The 21,291-nt window shown below is 34.6% G+C and overlaps 1 protein-coding gene across 32 annotated transcripts in view; it reads right to left on the bottom strand.

Moving 5' to 3' along the window:
- NRXN1 (neurexin 1) overlaps positions 1-21,291 on the bottom strand; it is a 1,055,762-nt gene that overhangs the window by 124,591 nt on the left and 909,880 nt on the right. For 16 of the 32 annotated variants that reach the window (XM_074331961.1, XM_019719308.2, XM_074331960.1 and 13 more), the window contains 2 exons: positions 4,616-4,705; positions 2,904-3,223 (listed from right to left, as the gene is read on the bottom strand). In XM_074331961.1, coding sequence (XP_074188062.1) covers positions 2,904-3,223; positions 4,616-4,705 — 410 coding nt within the window. The remainder of the gene's footprint in view (positions 1-2,903; positions 3,224-4,615; positions 4,706-21,291) is intronic. The other 16 variants (XM_074331970.1, XM_019719348.2, XM_074331968.1 and 13 more) reach the window with 1 other exon arrangement.

The following is a 21,291-nucleotide window of genomic DNA, read 5'->3' on the forward strand; positions in this document are numbered from 1 at the left end:
GGAAGATGCTGCATCCAACTTGCAAAAATGAGTCTAAGATTACAGTCCTAGAATTAGCATTACAAATTAATCTCATATTTAAGCTTCCAAGACTTTAACAATTCTAAGGAACACACACTTTAAATTCTAAATGTATCAATTATATCTTTGTAGTTGGAGGGCAATTTAAAACTCAATTGTGAGGTCAAGAAAATGTGAACAAATTGTTGTGTTACTCAAAAATAAAAATAAAAATTAAAAATTAAAAAATTTCCTTTCTTCCCTACTAGATCCGCCTTCCCTACGTATATATATAATCTTTAATCATATATATACCATTATAAAAGAGAATTTTAAAAACTCTTAGTCCAACTTGAAGATACTGTTTCCATAATTGAATGTTTGTAACATATTAATCCAAATTATCCATTTCCTGTATTTGGTCTGTTAAAAATCGAAAAATTTAACATCTATTTTTTAATGAACCTAGTAATCATTTGTTTAAGTCAATAGCCCTTCAAACGAACTGAGTAATTACTAATTGATTAGATCATTTGCTTCTATAAACCACTGCTGTCTTTAAACATGTAATAGCTTATAATAAAAGTCTGTTCATCGGCAATTAATGGGCAGTTAACTGCTTTACATTAATTAATATTATACAATGCATAAGCTTTTATTTCTCCAATTGTAGGTGTTTAACTTGAAAATGAAATAGCTATTTTACATGTTTTCTTAAAAAAACACACAATTTCTTAACATATAGCAGTTACAAATTGATAAAATACATAAAAACAAAGCTGATCATTCTTTTCCCCTTATTTTGGGATATGTTTGATTTATCTAGGAACTTTGGCAACTGTAATTTCATTAATGATGAAACAAGACTACTAAGAAAAACATCTGGTTCTTTCAGATTTTATTCATGGGAACATTTTCAGCTCAGAATATTATAGAATGTCTTCTTATTAATTATTTTATATAAAGGAAATAGTCTATCAACTGCTTTTTGTTTCATTTTCCCTGTATCCAATTCACCTTAACTTGATTATTGTTAAATAACCATAAACAACAATCATAATAACTAATCATCAATGAAGTATCAGGAAAGGATATCAAATGGAGCTATTGGGTATGCATTAATCTGTCTAAAGTCAAAAGTATCCAAGGGGTTAAGTGTTGTTATCAACAATCTTATAAGCCCAAACAAGATAGAGAAAACTGACAAAATAATTATACTCTAAGCACACATTCTCACTGAAATGTATATTCCGTAAGGGCAGGGGTTTTTGTTTGTTGTTGATAATGTATCGTCAGTGTGCAAACACTGTATGCAACATGTAGAGTGATCAATCAATGTATGTTAATAAACATCCTGTAAGACTGTTTATTTTACGTTGTGGCCAAATGGAAATGAGAGAGGGAGGGAGGAAAGAGGGACAGAGAGAGGAGAAAATGCCACATATACTATGTTTTTCACAAGACCGGGTCTTATATTAATTTTTGCTCCAAAAGATGCATTAGATCTGATTGTCCGCCTAGGTCTTATTTTTGGGGAAACACAGTAGGTGCATATATCCAATACTACACTTACGAATTTACAATTGTTTGGTCATCTCCCTTCACCTAGGACATTTTCTGTCTGTTCCTCCCACCTCTTCCTACTCAAAGTTAAAATCAGAATGTATTTTCTTCTCTTTCTGGTAAACTTATGTTAATTAATAGATAGGGTACTGATGCAACAGAATTAACCTTTTTTACTCTCTTTCTAACTCTGACACTTGGTCTGGTTCAAACATCTGAAGTGAAAGCATTAAAAAAAATAAACCATGTCATTCTTGCTTCATTAGAATGTGGGTTTCTAGAAAAGTAACAATAATGTATTTGGGAAAGCTTTATATGGCACCTACCAAAGACAATCACTATTAAAAATAAAACAAAGGAAATACTCAATTTTGAACCAAGGTGAACATAACAATCCTGAAAGAATTCAAAACAGAATATGTACAAAGGTTATAAATGTCAATAGGAATCTATTAGCATTTAACAGCATTTCAACAGTGTTCTGGTAGCTTTTCATATAATGTGAGCTCTATGAGGTGGGTAGTTGATTTTTCTTTCTTTCTTTCTTTCTTTTTAAAAAATTCTCCAATACCTAAACCAATGCCTGATACATATTAGGCAATCAATAAGAATATCTTGATTTAATCAATACACTTCCAAGTTATACAAATTCAACATTTAAAATTCTACTTATAAAAAATAGTAGACATAAGACTGAACAATTAAGCTCATTGACGTGAATTCTAGGTCACAGTAGTTACCCGTATATCATACAAAATATGTTAGCCCCAGACAGTTTTTAAGTACCATATTTTGAGTCTCTGTCCTCAGAAAAACAGTGCTTTTCTTATAGATACTAAACCCTATTATTCACCGTGACAGCCACATGCTTACCAATTCAAAATTTTAAGACTCCAAAATACAATAGAAGTTTTGCAATTTATCTTTTAAGATTTACAGATCTGTTTTTATTTTGTTTTGATGAAGTGTAAAACTTGAAAAAAAACAGGGCCTTTTAAATACTTCATTAATTTACTTGTTCACTTAATTTAAACAGTGGAAACCCTATGTAATTTGCAGACAATCCCCTCAGCTTGGGCTAGACCAAGATTATTTAATGAAGGCTATCAGCAAGCAGCAAACCAACCAACACAAAGCAGTTTATAAAAGCCCGCAAATCTCAAATCAACGGCATAGACACATAGCGTAGTTAAACTGAGTGCATTATATTAAGCAAGAGTCAAAGGAAGTCATAATGCCTGAGCTCAGAAACAATCCCATTTTAGAAAAGACACTTCGGCAGTAAAGCCCTCTTTCAGAATCACAGGTCCAAAAGGAAGGAATGAAATCCGCATACTCACCTGGCTAATGGGTTCTTTCGTAGGGGGCTTTCCTCTTCTGGCTGTGCTCGTAGCCAGGGTCGTGGTGGTCTCCATAATTGACGTGGACATCTCTGACTGCATGGCAGTGGCTGTCGACTCAGTTGTCATAGAGGAAGGCACTTCACCAACCAGTCTCACATTTCCCACTATGGCGATGTTGGCATCATTTTCGGCTGCCATATTCAGAACTTTCAAGCCATTGTAGTAAAGCCCAGAGAGCTGGCCCTGGAAGGGCTGGCCCTGCTCTTTCCCGCCAATTATTATGGTTGCTTGGCTATTGAAGATTGTGAGCTGACGCCCTGTAAAAATAATATTACATACATGCAAAAATGTTGATTGTGAACTCTACATTCTACAAAGGATGATAAAACAGATCTTTCATGGGGTGGATAATGAGAGCAATAAACTATAAGAGAGGCATTTGACTCATAATTCATTGCTGATAAATGAGGTGTCCATGAAATGCATAATCATTGGCAAATACTTGTAAATTCTCAATTGATTGTAAATGTAGTGCTTTTGCTAAAAGACCAATCAAGTATATGTATTGTAAATCAATTTTTAGTGGATCCCTTTCCATTTTATCTCAAGATCTTATACTATTGGTCTCTTAAGGGTAAATTGTTGAATTAAAAATGTGATTATATCTACCATTTCAAGTATTTGTCATTCTAAAATTACCACTGGCAGAAAGTAATCTCTAGCAGCTGATTTCTAATTTTAAATTCATGGTAAAAATTTCATAATTCACTTAATGGCCACAGGTATCTACATGCTATTTTTTAGAAACATTTATGTTTTTGAAGGCAATGGTCCATTGTTATTTGAATTATTCTATTTTTCCGGCAATCACACTGAAAAGAAATGCATGGTTTACACTGAGCATGTCAGAGACAAAAAATAAAAATAAAAAATTCCAAAACTATTTTTCTGATTGTCTTTCAGCAAGTCTATTAAAACAAAACAGAATGAAAAAATAGCTTCAGATGTAAAAAGCGGCTTCAGGAATGATACACAAACCAATGGAGAAATTATGGCACATTTCCATCAAACAGCAATCCTCAGCAACAGTACCAATATCATTAAATTGAGTATCCAGTTTTAGCAGATTGCTCTCTTTTCTTAAAAAGCATGCACACAACTTTAAGTTCAGTTTTAATTAGGGCTTGTTCCCAAATGCTCTTAGAAGGTTGAAAACGTTAAAGGGACTTCATTTTGACCGGCAATCCATATTGCCCACTATTTAAGATGCCTAGAGTTTAAACCAAGAGTTTTTTTGTTTTGTTTTGTTTTGTTTTTTCAGGACCATAATAAAGATATCAGAACTACATATATTTTAGTTAATAATTTAGAGGCTGGAACATGTAACGTAATCTATGAATGATTTATCATTTTGGGTTAATGCTTGCTGTGAGTACCTTCATAGATTGAGTTAGTGGATTATATTTAACAGTCCCTTTAACCTTAAGTTAACAGGGTAAGATTATTAAACAGCTGGTACGTCTAAAAATGTATAGAAATTATTATACAAGGTATGCAAATATTACTATCTACATTTTACTGTTTTAAATTTGTTTTTAATTTAGTTTTACGGAAAATTTATTTTTTATGTTTATTAGTGTTACAATGAAGTACTACTTGGTTATGTTCAAATTATTTTTTTATTTGAAGTTTTAATCAATGTTTTTTACCTTTGTCGAGTAGCCATTCATCAACTACTCGACCAAGTCGATATGGAATTCGCTGTCTAGCAATCGCCAGGCGCTCGTTATCATTGTTTCCTTTAAAGTTTAAAGAGACATTTCATTGGTTAAAATCTGTAAGGTCAAAGGTTAAAAGTTAATACTTAAAGCTTGAGCTATACAGTTGCCACATGATTTTTTGAAATTTGGAATTTTAAAAAGTTCTACCTAGAACATTTCATGTTTCAGACTTGTCATTCATTCATTTATTTTATTTTAGCAAACAAAATTATTCCTACGTTAATTGAAAATTAGAAATCTGCATTTGAGCTAGGTTATTAAACTTATGTTATAGACAGACCCGAACAACCAATTTAAACAGCATATAATAGCTTTACAAAAAAATGACCATTGATCTCAGGGTTTTGTCTTTTTGATGTTTCTTATTAACTAGTTAAACATGTTCAGGTGAAACAGGTTTAAGTTTTCAAAATACATTCAACCTCTTGTTCCAGATTAGTAATTTATGAACACCAAACTTAATACCATCTTTGGCACACTGAAGCATCTAAAATAGGCCTAGTATACTTTACGTCCTGTTCAGAAAATAGAAATGTGTATTCATCTCATTTAAGGAAACCACAGAGTCTGAATAGTTCTTATATATTCCATACAAATTGGTTTATCAATCACTTGGACATAACAAGAGACTACATCTTGCATCATCCAAATACACTATTATAGGAAAAGGCTTTGACAAAAGTGACATTATTTGAGTGTCCTTCAGTTTCATTTAAAGCTTAACATATCGAAGCGTAAAACAATTTGGGAAAAAAAAATGTATGTTTTTACATACTCAGATACCTGCTTGTATATTAAGCTATTCTAAAGAAGGCATGGTAGCTTAAGGGAAAAAGAGTGGTCTCTACTCATAGATCTGAACTAAGTGTGAGCCTTGCTTCTTTGAACAAAAAATTTTCGGATAGAAACACAGTTTAAATTGACCTTGAATGATGCTTGCAAATAGATAAGTATTTTCCTGATCTATAAAGCACTTAGGAAGCATGTAGGCTGTCATCTCAGTGCTTAATCATGTATACTGCAAGACATTTTCTATTTCATGAAAACTAAAGTATGGAATTTTGAGCTAAGACATTTTGGCAAGAGCTCAGATGAGGAATTAGAGGTGGAAGAAACACCGAATGATACTAGCAATGCCCACAAGAAAAGACTGGATGGACCATCTTGCTAGGGAAGATAATAGATACAGATTTTTCTTATATTTAGAATAATTTACACTAGATTTACTATACAGTATATTTATAACAATAAACCCACTGTGATATTGGCTGCACACTTTCAGAGAAATAGAAAAAAACAATCATTTAGATCTTATGAGTCTGTCCTTTGAATGTATATGTATGACTGAAAATACATCATACATTAGCATTTAATTTAAAATGTATATATCAAAGTAGAACCAACTATAAAGTTTAATAAAAATATTTACATGGATTTCTCTGTATTATGCAATCATTAAAATGTTATAAAATAATATGTTTTCCTACAGGAATATATTTTGGTATATTTATAATTAAAAACAAAAGCAAAAACAAGGGTACAAATAACTTAAGTTCCAAGCCTAACTTCATTTTTTTAAGTGTGCAGAACCTGTGTCCTTCTTTGTGTGCTTGCATACACATATAGTTATTGGTTAGCTTAGGCCAATGTGATTATTCATGAATGTGTGTTTTGGGCTTATATGTGATTCGTGTAATTAATATGTGTATGTGCATAACTTGATAAGCAAACATGAGATATTTTTAAAAAGACACACGCTCTTTGCTATATGGACTCTTTTGTCCGTTAATATTCATTTCAATTCACACTTGCCTGATGACTTTATAATTAGGTGGCTCCTCAAACTGTTTTTCATGCTGGAGTGTTCCCATCAACAGAAATGATCCATTATTCCCTCACATACCATCTGGATCTAGAATGCCAATCACCTCTTGCTCAGTTACTACTTCAGTATACTAACAGACCTCTCTGCATCCTCTCAGCAATAAATCCCACTCATGCTCCACATGACAGCCAATATCTAATCATGCCACTTGTCTATAGAAGCCTTTCCATTGACTTCAGGATAAAATCTCAAACTCCAAATGAGGACTTCCATGATCTGGAACCTTCCTACTTCCCTTGCCCCATCTCATAGCTGACAGTGCCTTGCTCTTCTCTTCTACTCGCATGAAACTTCTTTCAATTCTTCTAAAGCTATCCTTCTTACCTCTGGACTTTTATACTTGCCGCTCCCTTTATTTGAAGTACTATTTCTCACTTCCACCCCATTCTCATCTTGCCTTAGCCAAACATGGGAGCATTATTTCCTCAGAAGGTCTTCCTTGCTGTCCCCAAATTAGATTAGGGCACCTGAATATATGCTTACCTGGTGCCCTTTAGAAACAAGCATCGATTTATAAGTGCATATTCAATAAATCTTTTCCCTGTAAAGTATGAAGTTTCATGAGGTCAGGTATTGTGTGCAGTGTTTATTGTATTTTCAGTGCTTGCACAATATCTATCATATGACTTCCTGCAAAATATCTGTGTATTGAAGCAGCGAAGGAAACATTTTTTTAAATTATGATAGCTTTTTTTTGGCACCACTATCTCATCCTCAGAGCCTAACAACATTCATAAGAAAAGAAACAAAAAGCAAATACTTGTGTTCAGAGAATACGCTACATGTGACTAAGCTTTCCTTTGTACTTTCCAAAGGAAACATCACACATTTAAATTATAATTTTACTTCTTTAATGACTGTTACTGATTTGAACAGTCATACAGTCAACTCATTATTTGCTTAAAAATAACTGTCCCGTGTCACAAAACAGATTATTATTAGTAATGGAATTAGAGGGATAAGTCTAAAAAAGACAGGTGAAGAAAGCTGAAGGCTCTGTATGTTCTCTTTGAATGACTTTGTAAAAGAGTACATAAAAACACATGTATACACACACACACACACACACACACAAACATACAATTTTCCCTTATACCTTTGACTAGCATTCACACAACAATTAATATGACTGACATGGCTGATTTAGGTCAACAATATCTTTTGAAGATCCTCAATGAGATTCAGCTAAAACAAAAACATGAAATATACACTCCTAATGTGTAACAAAAAGGTCATCTAACAACACCAAAGAGAAAATGGAGTAGGCAGCTGAGAGGGTTTAAAAAGGCATGATAATTTTAAAACAAAGGTAGCCACTGAATGGGGTTATATAAGCCCATAACCGATGAACGTCACATGCCTTCTAGTTCAGAGAGCATATATATATATATATATATATATATATATATATATATATATAATTTTTTTTTTTTTTGGCTGAAAAATGTTATTTTAAAATTAAAGGACAGACATTATTCTTTGTTGGGTTAATGAATGGGAAATCAGACGGTGTTAACTTCAACTCAATGTATGTTGACTTTTTCCTCCAAATTCACTGTTCTTTTACTAGAATAAAAACTAATGACTGTGCTGTGCTCAGAATAAAACTCATATGTATATATATATATATATATATATATATATATACACACACACACACACACACACACACACACATATATATAGTCAACCAAATGAAGACACATCTAGAGTTCAGTGCCAATGTCTTTTAACAGGTGTCCGCAACCCCTTCTATTATTGCGTGTAAAATAGTTCAGATTGTTTAGGTTTGCCAGGAATAAGCCTGGATTTTGCCTCCATTTCATGATTTTCATTAACAAACTGCCTATGGAAAATGGTAATTGAGGTACATATTTTAAGAAATTGCTCAAAATGCATTTTATTTCTTTACAAATTCATAGTAAAGTGGTATTTGTAAAATATCCACGACATTGTATGATTTTGTTCATTTTATTTAATTATGTCTGATATACATTGAAAGTCTAAATGCGATATAACAACTCAATTGGGAAAGGTCAAAGAGAAATATAATTTCTGATGAACTTTTCTTTGGCAAGGGTTGCACTCTAATACAAAACATATTGGGGTACAGAAACATTACCGCTATTTTGTGGATGGTCAAAGGAAGCAGGCTTAGACTTAGAGGAGAGACTAAAAACAAGTGGAATGTATCTGAAAATTTAAATCAAACCAAAGGTGAAACTTGGAGAGAAGCTATTTTCATCTTCAAGTTCCCTAAGTCAGAGGTAAAGATAAAGTAATAATTACCCACTTATAAAAGACCTATTTACCTTGGAATTATTAAAAGGTTCCCACAAGAATTTCATCTTTTTAAACAGCATACAAATCAACTAGTCTACAGAGAACATAAGTTAGATGCATGAAAACAGAGCTTCTCAGTAAATAGTTAAAAGACAATAATTTAGGTTCATACTTCCTTTACCCTAATAAAAGTGGGATGAGGTTTTTCTTTTGATATCTTTTCTTTTTTTTCCAGTTAGTTTTATTTGTAAAACTACATATGTTGGTATTTCCATGAAAAATGCCCCCAGTGACATACATGTCTCTGTTGAAGTAATTTTCAAGCAATGAAACAGTATGTACAGTTTGGGTTTATTTTTCCTTTTACAGCTGAAGGATTCAGTATTTTTGCCAAGAGGCTGGGCAGCCTGTAGTAACGCCGCTACAGCTGATGGATAGGTGCAAGCTCTCACTGAAGTGGCCACTTCAGTATAAGGTACTAAATGTAATGGATATTTCAAACAGTTTCCAGGGGTGAAGAATAATAAGGAAAATCTGATCATTCACACTTTTAGAGTGTAGCATCCTCTATTTTGATTGAATCCCAGATAGTTTAATTTTCCAACTAATAATATTTGGTCACACTATAGCGTATTAATTTTGTATGAACCAGTAGACTTAAAGGAAACGAGTAATTGAAAATAATCAAAGTAAGCAGCAGGGGTAATAAAATTCAAATCCTTAGCTTGGAGTTAAATTTCATGGTGGGACTCAGAAAATTATAATCATATTTTATGACTACTGGTTAGTAGAGACAAGCTGTATGAATTTTGCTAATACATAGTTTTTCTCCTCTCATTTTCATAGATCTTCACCCTGGATGTGTAATTTCTCTTTATAAATAAAAGTGTTAATTTTTGATATGACATAGTAATATCCTTGGAAAAAATAAGGAAAAGCAATACTATAAACCCAACATTTTCCCAGAATAACATGAAAGTAAAAACAAAGATACTCCTCTTCTGAAGCCCTCTTATTTCCTGAGTTTTTAACATGGGAAAGGAAATGTAAAGGGATTCTGAAATGCTCTGTATACTTCCAGGGAATATTAGCAGTTTGTTTTTAGATTTTTTGCTTTTAGATGAGAATATGGCATTTGGATATGCCTCGGCCCATAACAAAGTAGAAGTTTAACATTGTTTTGTAAAATTACTCTAGTTTTAAAAGCAGCATTATCATATAACTTCCTACTAAATGTTTTATGGGTGGTAGTTATACAAACCATAAAATACAGTATTACCTAACTCAGCTGGTAATTTTCCAAATAACTGGAGTTTGAACACCACTGACTCTTCAAGGAACAAAACTGTGAAAAAATATAACTGATCTAATGAAAACACTGATATTGTGCATTACACTATTTGCTATATCATTAAGATGCATGTGTAACAAATATATGCATTTGTTTGACTCCTACCTACTTCTCCAGTTTCATCTTGAACCACTTATTTCTAACTCTGTAAATTCTAATCACTCTAGACTTCTTTCAATTCCTTTAATCAAGCTAATCCTCTTTGCAGATGTCATTCTCACTGCATTACGGACTTCTTGCATCTCTGGGTACTCCTTTACACTCCTGTCCCCACATGTGCACACACACGTGTCAGGGTTTGGACAACTTATTTCTCCTATAAATATTAGTTTATGTGTTTTTCAAGGAAGTATTCCCTGTGACCCCTATCCCTCTATCAAATTAGCCTAGAGCTTTGCTTTCCATTATACGTTCTTACAACACTTAGTAGCAATATCTAGAATCATGATGAAATTATTTCACGTAACTGATCCTAAATTATAGTTTCCTTTGCAAGCAGAGACCACGTCGTCCAGTCCATCTGTTCACATATATATAAAAGCCACTATGTGTGTGTGTACATACACACACACACACACACACACACACACACAGTGGCTTTTATGTGTTTTGCATTGTACTACTTGCCTTTATAGGTTATCTCATTTACTCCTCATATTGCTTCCAGATGATAAGTATCTTGTATTTTATAGATGGAAAAATTGAGGCCCAAAGAGTTGACATAACCAGTGCGGGGCCATACGTAACAGATAGAGGAACAATTTGAAAAAAAAAAAAAAAATTGACTCCAAAACTATTCTATGGAATAGTTATTAAATCAATGTCTCAAATAGCCTGAGTCATAAAGGCCCAGCATCTTCCTTTTAACCCTTATTGCACTCTCCTGTATAATGGAAAATGTCATGGTTGTGTCTATAAAGGTACTGCCTTATAAAGTTTGGGGTGAGATTGCTGTCTTTGGCACACAAAATCAATAACCTTCCCAAAATTCTTGACGATTCATCAGGAGGACATTTTTTATCATCCCTATTTTATAGATCAAATAGTGAAGCAGAGATGAGTATAGTGATCAAAGATCTACTACAGTTAAGACCCCAGTGATGAGCAGTATTTCATTTCCTTTTTTTTCTTCTTTTTTATAACGATGTCCTTCCATGCATAGCCCTTTGAGACATAAAATGTTCCAGGCATCCCTTGTCTTTACCTCTGACCTATAAGACAAACCCCACATATAAGAATCTACCAAGTTCACAGCTTTTTTGATGCTGACCCTCTCCAGAGACACATTGGAAAAGGAGAGAGGGTCCCAGTCATGAGTCAAACTGCAACTGTACTTCATTAGCTGTAAGAAGAGAGATGGAACGCTGCAACATGTTAAACTGAATTTTGCTTGGACTTCACATTTCCTTCTTTTTTCTTCCTTGTCCATCTCTCATCTCTGCTTTTCCCTTTACACATTTCCAGGAATCCAGTGCTTTTATGCCACTCATCAATAACTCAGTGCATGCATCCACATCTACTCTTTCTAGATATATATCATGGCCCCTTCTTTATAGAGTTCTAGTAGTCAAATCCCTGTTTCTTTAGAATATGTATTTTTAGCTAGCCATTAGGAAAGCAATCTGACTCGATGAAGTCAATACATAAGCACTGATTTTGTACCTGACAGCATTGTGGCAGACATACATTAATACATCACATAGATCCTACTGTTGAAGAGCTTTGTCTGGGGAGGGATGGAACAAAATAAGGAAAGTTAAATGGAAGTTTAACATAATAGATAACTTGGTATAAGTAGAGAGTTAACCACCATTGAAACTGTAGTTGCCACAGAAGTTCAGAAAGAATAGTGGATTAGAAAAGACAAAGAAGGTGTGATAGAATAGGAAAGCTTTTACCCAGATCACAAAGAATCTACATTTTATTCAAATAATAACTAGATACAAATGTGTTATAATGTGAATATTAATGCCTAAGAGGTTGATCATTGATTTATCTCTTGAATTTCATAAAGCTATGTATCCCTGTATCTATTCTTAAATAAATATATTTTCTAATAGAATGCACTTAGTTTCAGACTAATTGCAAACATGAATAAAATGATTAAAAATATTTATGCCATGCAAAGTGAAACATGTAAAACTACTAAATAAAATATGATGCAAGTTGGCAAGAATTTGAGGGCAATATGCAAAAAAATGAAAATATTTGTGTAGGACGGAGGGATTGTGGGAAATCTTTTCCAAATTTTGATTCGATATTGTTAATACTATATTTATAGATATTTCAATTTTGCTTCCACCGTTTCCTTTATTTAAGAAAGGGGGTGTTTTCTATACATTAAATGCAGTATCTTACTGCCATGCTATAGCAAGAGAGGGTGGCACAACCCAAGTGAGTCAGCCCACTTAACTTACACTCCGGAGAGAGCACAGACTGCTCAAGTGGGGCAACCCTGTGTTCATGACTAATGCTTCAGATGACACCCGGGCGCCTTTCGCGGAGCAGCGCCCTGTATATCCAGTTAAACAATATCTTTGTGTGAGACTACTGTGATGCTGGGTACAAAAAGCCACAGGCTGCCTACTGCCGAGTTCAACAGTGCTTTGGGGAAGACATTAGAAGCTTAGTGTGTTTCTCACTGGCTTAAGAAATTTCTTCCTTCATGTCCCTCTGCTGTGTGGGACATTACAATAGCTAGCATTCCTTTATAAAAAGATTTGTAGAAGCACTTGTTCTTACTAGCTACTTATCCTCAAAATTTTTTATTTTGGATAGCGTTCCATCACATTAGTTAGACATAAAGGTAACCTTGTGAACTTTGGCTCTCATTGCCTATGTGGAATGAACAGTGATTTACACGTTCTTCCCTAAGCCTTTCTATGCAGGTGGGTTCCTAATGGAAAGAGAATGGAATATTATATCAAACACCAACAGCAAGAGATGAAAAGCCACAGGGACAAGCAGATAACAAAATACAGAAAGAAGTACTGTGATAAATTAAAGGTCATACTCCGTTATCACACGTGCGAAAGAGTTCTTTTGTGCTAGCTGTGTAGGATTTAAGAAGAATGGTTTAACAGCTACAAAAACAGACAGGGCCACTGATAGACATCACTCAGTGGTGAGAATAAGAAAAATGAAACCTAAGAGTAGTCCCACATTACCTTATACATGGCATTTCGCCATTTTCCCAAATATGAAAATCTTAAGCACTTTCGAAATCATAATGTCATAACATTTAAGCTTATCCACCCTAATAAGAAGTTACATATATAATCTCTAAGGCTTCCTGTCCTTGTTCTTTATTTCTCAAAATCAGAGAATTATGTTGTACAGCTGGACTTTCTACCTCCTCACATTAACCTTGACATTTAATCTATTCTTCTGAATACTTAGACTGGTCTATGCGAGAAGAAACAAGTAAAGGTCTCATATGGAGTCTGATATGGCCTGTCTGTGCTACCGAGAAAGTTCCTTATTCTCCAGTGAGGAAAAATAAGTCTGATTACTACTGCATTTTAAAGCTCATTTTCAATGAACTTCAATTTCTCTCTTCCACTTGTAACAGGAACACGGGAAGATGTTTTCCAATTAGAAAGCTGGGGCTTGTCAATGGCACACACATTATTTAAGATGAAATGCTCTGCCAGTGCACTGGCAGCCTGGGATACAGCTGTTGGATCATTGCCAGTCCTCTTCAATCGGATAAAATGTAAAACCTCTGAAATAAAATAACGATTTTTCTTTTGTAGGCAAATCAAATACTATGGATTTGAACTTAAAACCTTAAAATAACTTTTCCCTAATAAAAATTTATTTTGCCTACCAGCAATTATTTCTTAGAAGTAAGTACTCATGTGGTGAGATTCATTGTGGAAAGAGAACTCTTGATGGTTATGACACTGGGCTCTAATTCCTGGGTTCAAGTCCTGGCTTCACTATTGACTAGCTGTGTAACATTGGGCCATGAGCATTACATCTCTGAGCCTAAGTTTCCTCATCTGTAAAAAAAGAAAAAGGTATTTGTAAGAATAAGAGACATAGATAGCACAGTCCCTGGCACATAGTAAGCACTCAGTAAACATTAGCCATTTTATATTGTGATTGTGTCACTATTTGTTAGCTGGTACAATTTGCCTAATACATCTAGGAATGTATAGATCACAGAAATTATTTCTCACCCTTCTGAGCACAGAAAAGGTTGAGGGAGGTGTGAAGAAGAGTGGAAAATAAATCTATTTTTCTTTCCCACGACAAGTAAAGGCCAAAAAACTAGAATTATTGTAAGTGATGTCCAGAACCCCATAGGTGCTTTATCAAAATCACCACGTTTTCTCCCAAGCAATGTCAGAAACGTTCTCAGAGGTTTATGCATGGCTACCTGCAAGCCAAGGGGAACAATTGAAAGGAGGTCATTAACTTGAGGATGCCATGCAAAAAGAAAAAGCCAAAGGCACCTGCCCTAAGTGCCAACGGAAATCAGGGGACCACCATCTGTTCTGTGCCACAGCATAGTGACAAAGCTGCTCCTGGGACAAGAAAACTTTAGATATCACTGAGGTCTCAAAATGACATTTTAATCTGTGTATTAATGCTTCAAGGAGATGCGGTTCAAACAGAATGTCTTAAACTCTTCTTTTATCCCCATAATGCTTATGGCAAAGAAGGGCCGGGGAAACTAAACAGAAGCGGATACTACATGGCCTAAAGCAAGGCAGTCCCTTTATCTGTAAAATGAGGTCAATGGACTAGATGGTGACTTCCAACGCTAATGATCCGTGGTCCCAAGTTTAAGGGAGGATTGTCATTTAGACCATTCTGTTAAAAAAATGCTGTCTGTGGGTTTGTGGGAGGGAATTAATTTTAGAGGCATTAAAAACAAAATATCATCAGTTTCTAAATTTGCAGATATCTTTAAAAGGCAGTAAAATCTTTGACTTAGCATGTGCTTTTTTCCCCTTTGCTTAAAAAGAAAATCTATCTCATAGTACTTTGACGAATTTATGAAGACTTTCAGTCATTATCTGTGGAGACCTTTATAATTAAGCCATTACATTTTTCTGATATGTTTAATGTTGCAATCTTTATGTTCAGCCATACAGACCCCCACACCTCTCACCATGTACACATTCCTCTGGCTTCTCTTTACCCACCCACTAAAGCATGCCATTGCTCTGACAGCCATCCCAAGAGGAGTAAGGCAGGCAGAGGTTAGATTTTAGGAGATTTCAATCTTATAAACAATAGTTAAGAGGATGGGGGAACACATTATGACACTAAAGAGAAGAGGTTTGCCTCCTGTTCATTTTAAATTCTTAGCACTAAAGAGATAAGAGAGGACAATTTCAAGAGGGAATCTAGGCATTTCTTCAAATCAATGATGCTCTTTTCAAACCCCTTTTGTCCATAATTGATCTAAGTAAAATCTTTTCTTGGGTCTCTCAAACGCCTGTGTTCTGGAGAACTGCACTTTGGGGGCTTTCTTGCTCAGGAGACATCTCTATGAGAGTTCCCATCCAATCAAGTCTGAAAAGAGCAGACTTGAAAGCCTATAGATTCCCAAGAGTAAACCCTAGTTTGGTAGAGATCACCAATTAAGATCCAGACATCCTAAAGAATGCATTAGGTACAGATGAGAAATAGTTCATTACATCTCTCAGAATAAGACTATGAATTTCTCTACTGCCAACAGCATTTCTTAAACTTAAGCCATGTGTGATTTCTAGTGGGTCCCTAAAGAAAGAGCAGAAAGGAGAGAAGAACAAAACTATACATATGCCCTACCAAGTTTAACCTGCTCCACTAGTCAGGGCAATTGGAACTGATCCACTCATACGTCTGTCTTTTTTATAACCCAGTACTTCTATAGTTAGGCTGTGTCATTTTCAAATAGAGGGCTAAACTAATGGGATGATATAACTCTAGCCTAATTAACACCTCATTTAAATATTTTCCTGAAGTCTTTGCAATCCAATTGTCCTGCATCGAGTTTAGTGAACATAAACAATTTCTTCATATCCTCCATACAAGGATCTTTCAACTACTTTAAGACTTTAATGGGCTGAACTATGTCTCCTGGAAATTCATATGGTGAAGCCCTAACCCTTAGGACCTCAGAATATGACTCTACATATTTGGAGAAAAGGCTTTTAAAGGAATGACTAAATTAAAACGACTCCCTTATGGTGGACCCTAACTCAACCTAACTGGTGTCCTCATAAGAACAGGTAACTTAGACACACAAAAAGACACCAGGGGTATGCACATATACGAGTAGACAAAAGACCACGTGGAAACTCAGAGAAAAGGCAGATATCTGCAAGCCAAGGAGATGGGCCTCAGAAGATATCAACCCAGCTGACACCTTGATCTTGGACTTCTAGCCTCCACAACTATGAAGAAATACATTTTTGTTGTTTAAGCCATCCAGTCTGTGGTATTTTGTTATGGCGGCCTTAGCAAACTAATACAGAGATGATTTAAAACTGGTTAAAATCATATATTGTTGGTTATTCACAGATCTTTGATATTAAGCAGATAGGACATAGCAGTTTGATGCTAATTGCCAAAAAAGTCTAAGATCGAGTACTTTTGGATTTGCATTTCAATAAAGTACTATGTTAATGTCAAAATTGTACCCATTTTAATCATTACTTTTGGTTAAAGAATACATTTTGTCCTTTTCTGGATTTGCTGCAAATCACAATATTCTACATCATTCTGGTAGTCAGCACAGTTTCAAAGTGAACTCCACTGATTTACATTTTGCTTTATGTTATAAGATAATAGTGAAATTGATTTAAGCATGAAATACATATATTTCAGCATAGTTCTATTATATCTATACTACAACTTTTTAAAGAGAAACTCTTTGACCTTTAATATTATTTAAGAACATTTCTTAGCCTAAAAATGATTATATGATACTACCGTTTTCTTTACTTTGTGGCCCCTGTGGTAGCTTCATTACCACAGATGACTGCAGTGGTATTAAACATTTCATGTTAGATTTCTAATTTATTTTTAAAACGTGCCATATAGAAAAACAAAGTGCATATAATAAATCCCTATGTATATTAATGTTTAAATACAATCCTTTTATTGAAATATGCTGGTTTCTTTAAATTGGTAACTACTATGAGATCACAAAAAGTTCATTGTATCCACTTCTAAAACTCTAAAGACAAATTCCAAGTCTTGAAGGATAAGCTTATATTACTCACATAAATATCTATTTTAGGAACTGTCCATGAAATCTTTTTAAATAAACACACACAAACAACATAATTCCATGAGACTATACTTAGTTTTGAGGGGCTTGCTAAAGAGTCATGTCAACAACAACAACAACAAAAACCCCAGCAACTTTCACTGTTAACTTGGAATTTTTATCATCTACTCAAAACTGGACGAGTGTCTTACTCTGCTCTCTTTCTTGTTAATGCTTCTCACTGAGGAATGATGTTAATTCCAAGCCCAGCTTCCATTAAGGGTTACCCCTGTAGTAGGGGTGAGAGCCTCCCTGTAGCAGGGGTGAGAGCCTCCCTATAGTGGGGTGAGAGCCTCCACCGAGAGTGCCCAGGGACAGTGGAGGTCCTAGAAAATGGATGACTGCACCAACTTGTGCTAAAACAGAAAGACGAGTTTATGTGAATGTGTTCATCTCAAGGTCCCTTACATTTCCTGACAAATTGGACAGCAGTTCACCACTTCCACCTCTAGAGCCAGACTTCAGTATGTTTTGGGCTGCTTTTGACTTGGGAAAAGCTTCATCATTGACTTTGGCTTCTGCTCCCTTCTAATGTTCCTGGAGCCTGCAGCCTCTGGGAGAGCCCAACCTTCACTCTCAACACCAGTGTCTTTCCATGTCCACTTGCTATGCTGTAGTCCAAGACACACCTGGACTGCTACAGCATTCCTACCTTAGCTCCAGACATTCATTCTGGCCCTCTTTGGCTTAATCTCCCCACTTCAGCAGAGGGGTTATTTGAAATAATGGACTTTCTCAGTACAATGTAAGCTCCATGAACTCAGGGACCGTGTCTGTTTTTGATCACCACTGTTTCCCCAGCATAGTGCCAGCACACGGAAATGTTTTTGAATGACTTATGGAATACATTAATAAACAGTCTCAGGCGGTTGTCTCCTCCATTATCCCTTGTCCTTTGCTTACCACACCAAATCTCTTCTACTCTGGAATCTTCATCAGACCTATCTCATGGTCCCAGCCTTGTCTCCATGATCGCGGCTTACTGATTATATCTCCCATTCCCTCCCAATCCTATTTTGTGTGTGTGTGTGTGTGTGTGTGTGTGTGTGTGGTTGAAAATACTGTGTTTCCCTGAAAATAAGACCTAACTGGAAAATAAGCCCTAGCATGATTTTTCAGGATGACATCCCTGAACATAAGCCCTAATATGTCTTTTGGCACAAACCTTAATATAAGACCCGGTCTTATTTTCAGGGAAACATGGTAGGTAACCATAGTGGTAACTGCTTTTCTCATCAATACATTAGGAAAACAGAAGCAATTCAACAGTAAGATTTATATATGGAGTCAATTCCTTTCACGAAATTTGATACAATGGTTCTCTGCTAACTAATTATAGAGATATACACTGATTGTAGCTTAGATAGGAAAACTGGGAATCAAAAAATGTCATAGGACTACTAATCATTTTTAGGAAGTCATAAGACATTCTGATTAGAAACATCACATGCAAGGTCTTAGAAATAAATGAGTATACTGTATGTTTAATATTTCAATCAAAAAATTGACAAACATGAAGAAAATAAAGGTATATACTATAATAACTTGACATTTAATGGAGTTTATGGCAGAAGAGGTCTATGCAATACATGTTTTTGCTTTTGCTTTTTTCCTTTAGTTGGCAATGTTGTATATTAAAAAGAACTCTGCCCTGGAAAAGCACGGGTAGGGTCCCAAGCCTACAATTAAAGGTATGCATAACCACAGACACTTATTTGGCAAGTCTTTAAAACAAAAAGATTTTATGTCGCCATCCTTTTTATTTGCTGACTAAGAAATTTTATCTGATGACTAAACTAAGGGATCACAACATAGAATACTTTGAGGAATAGTTTGTTTTAAACTCTTTACGTTGTCAACAATGATTTAGGTGAAAGTATAGTACATGAAGCACTAGATGACATATTGCTTACCAAAAGTAATAAATCTCCTTGTAGTAGTTCCAAGAGAAAGAGATTTAGTTCGAAATTTGTGAAATCTTGATTTTCTAATTACTTAAACTGTAAGACTATTAAGATTTATGGACAGAGATAATCAAGCCTATTTGGTTTTATGGGAGTTAGAAAAGTCCAAGTTCAAATCTCAGTAATACACTTAAGAGCAGGTTACTGAATCTTTCAAAGTTGTATCACATCTCTAAAATGGGAGCATTTTATGGGATTAATTTTTTAAGAATAGGATATAGTGAGTGTAAAGCTCCTGGGAACTGCTTTTGGTACATAATAATTGTTAAATACATTATGGATCCTACTGTTCTTATAGATTACACATAATCATATAAATGAAAAACACTAGCTAGAATCTGGTCCAATTCTCAACCAATGCAGGGTGGGTTCGATAGCCTTAACAGATTGCTCTCTTGAGCTCTACAAAATTAGAAGAGAGTCGGAAAGTTACCATAGCTCATTAAGAGTTGCAGTAAATTATCTCATAAACTACTGTTCTTCATGTTATTTCCTATTTAAAGGAAATGGAAAAGTAAAGAAAAGAAACATTATCATATATTATGGGCAAATAAGATGAACCTTCGAATTTTGATTTGGCTAGCGATTGAAATACTCTAATTGCATTTAACCACTATATTTAGTTTTAGTTTGTATGTATATTAAATATGAACAAATAACAGTAAAATTCAAAGTATGAAATTGAAATGACAATACAGTAAAAATAAATAAATAAGTAAACACCTCTAACCCTAGGTGCCCTATTGCAAGGGCAAGAAATTGATAACATAAAATTTAGAAAAATGTAAATCAGGAAAATATTTTCAAAAAATTTCTATATGTGTAGAAACAAATAAATAAATAAATAAAATGAGAAAAATAATTTCAAAATGTAAACTATCAGAACTGATAGAAAGGATTGAACCCTACCATACTGCCCTCTTCATCCACAAAAATTCTATTTTTTTTATAGTCCGCTTTGGGGAGCCAACAAAGAATTAGGGCAGGAAGAGATATGATAAAAACAATTTTAGGAAGATAAACATTTTAACTGTATACCAAATGGATTAAAATAATAGGGACTGAAGAGGAATATAGATGGTTTATGGCTGACAGTAGGAAAAGAGGCCCAATTGTAACCAACAGTTTATATCACTAGAATAATGCCAACAAAGACAGAAAATGATGGAAACCGGAGAATATTTGAAGGAAGAATTAGTAGAAACTAGTGTCTACTATTGGGCCCAGTGGCTGCTTATATGGGATAACAAGAATTTTGATATATGGGGGTAATAGGTGAATTATGTTATTAACACGAGTTAGGAATTTAAGAGTGCAAAATGGTTAAGAGAAGTATAATTTGGTTAGAGTTAGAATTTGGTTGCAGTTAGGAATATACAGCTTTGCAGAAATAAAACTCATTTGTGCTCATCACGACCTATTCACTCAGAATTTATTAAAACTTAACAAGGCACACACCACCAGCACGAGTTACCTGAGTTTTGTCCAAGTGGGAACTGCTAATTTCACCTTGTCATCACAGATACAGAAACTGTGCTCAACTTCCCTTGAGAGCCCAAGGGAATTCGAATGGGAGAGCATCTTGAAAGTTCCAATGAAAACGTTCTCCTGTCATAGTGTACATATCCCTTAGAAACCCACAAATTCTGGAACCCATAGTTCTGATCTTTCTTCCTTAAGTATTCTCTCAGCTTTAATCACTAGGATTGTTAAATATGATAAATAAATACCCCATCACAGAGAGCAAGACTATTTTTCGTAATATTTTGGCATCTGTAACCAAATTCTTGGGTTCATTCTCTCTCCTGCATGGAATGGGCTCATTGTCACCAGTATATCACCATTACA

This window comes from Rhinolophus sinicus, linkage group LG05, assembly GCF_036562045.2.
Source record: "Rhinolophus sinicus isolate RSC01 linkage group LG05, ASM3656204v1, whole genome shotgun sequence".
Taxonomy (NCBI): Eukaryota; Metazoa; Chordata; class Mammalia; order Chiroptera; family Rhinolophidae; genus Rhinolophus; species Rhinolophus sinicus.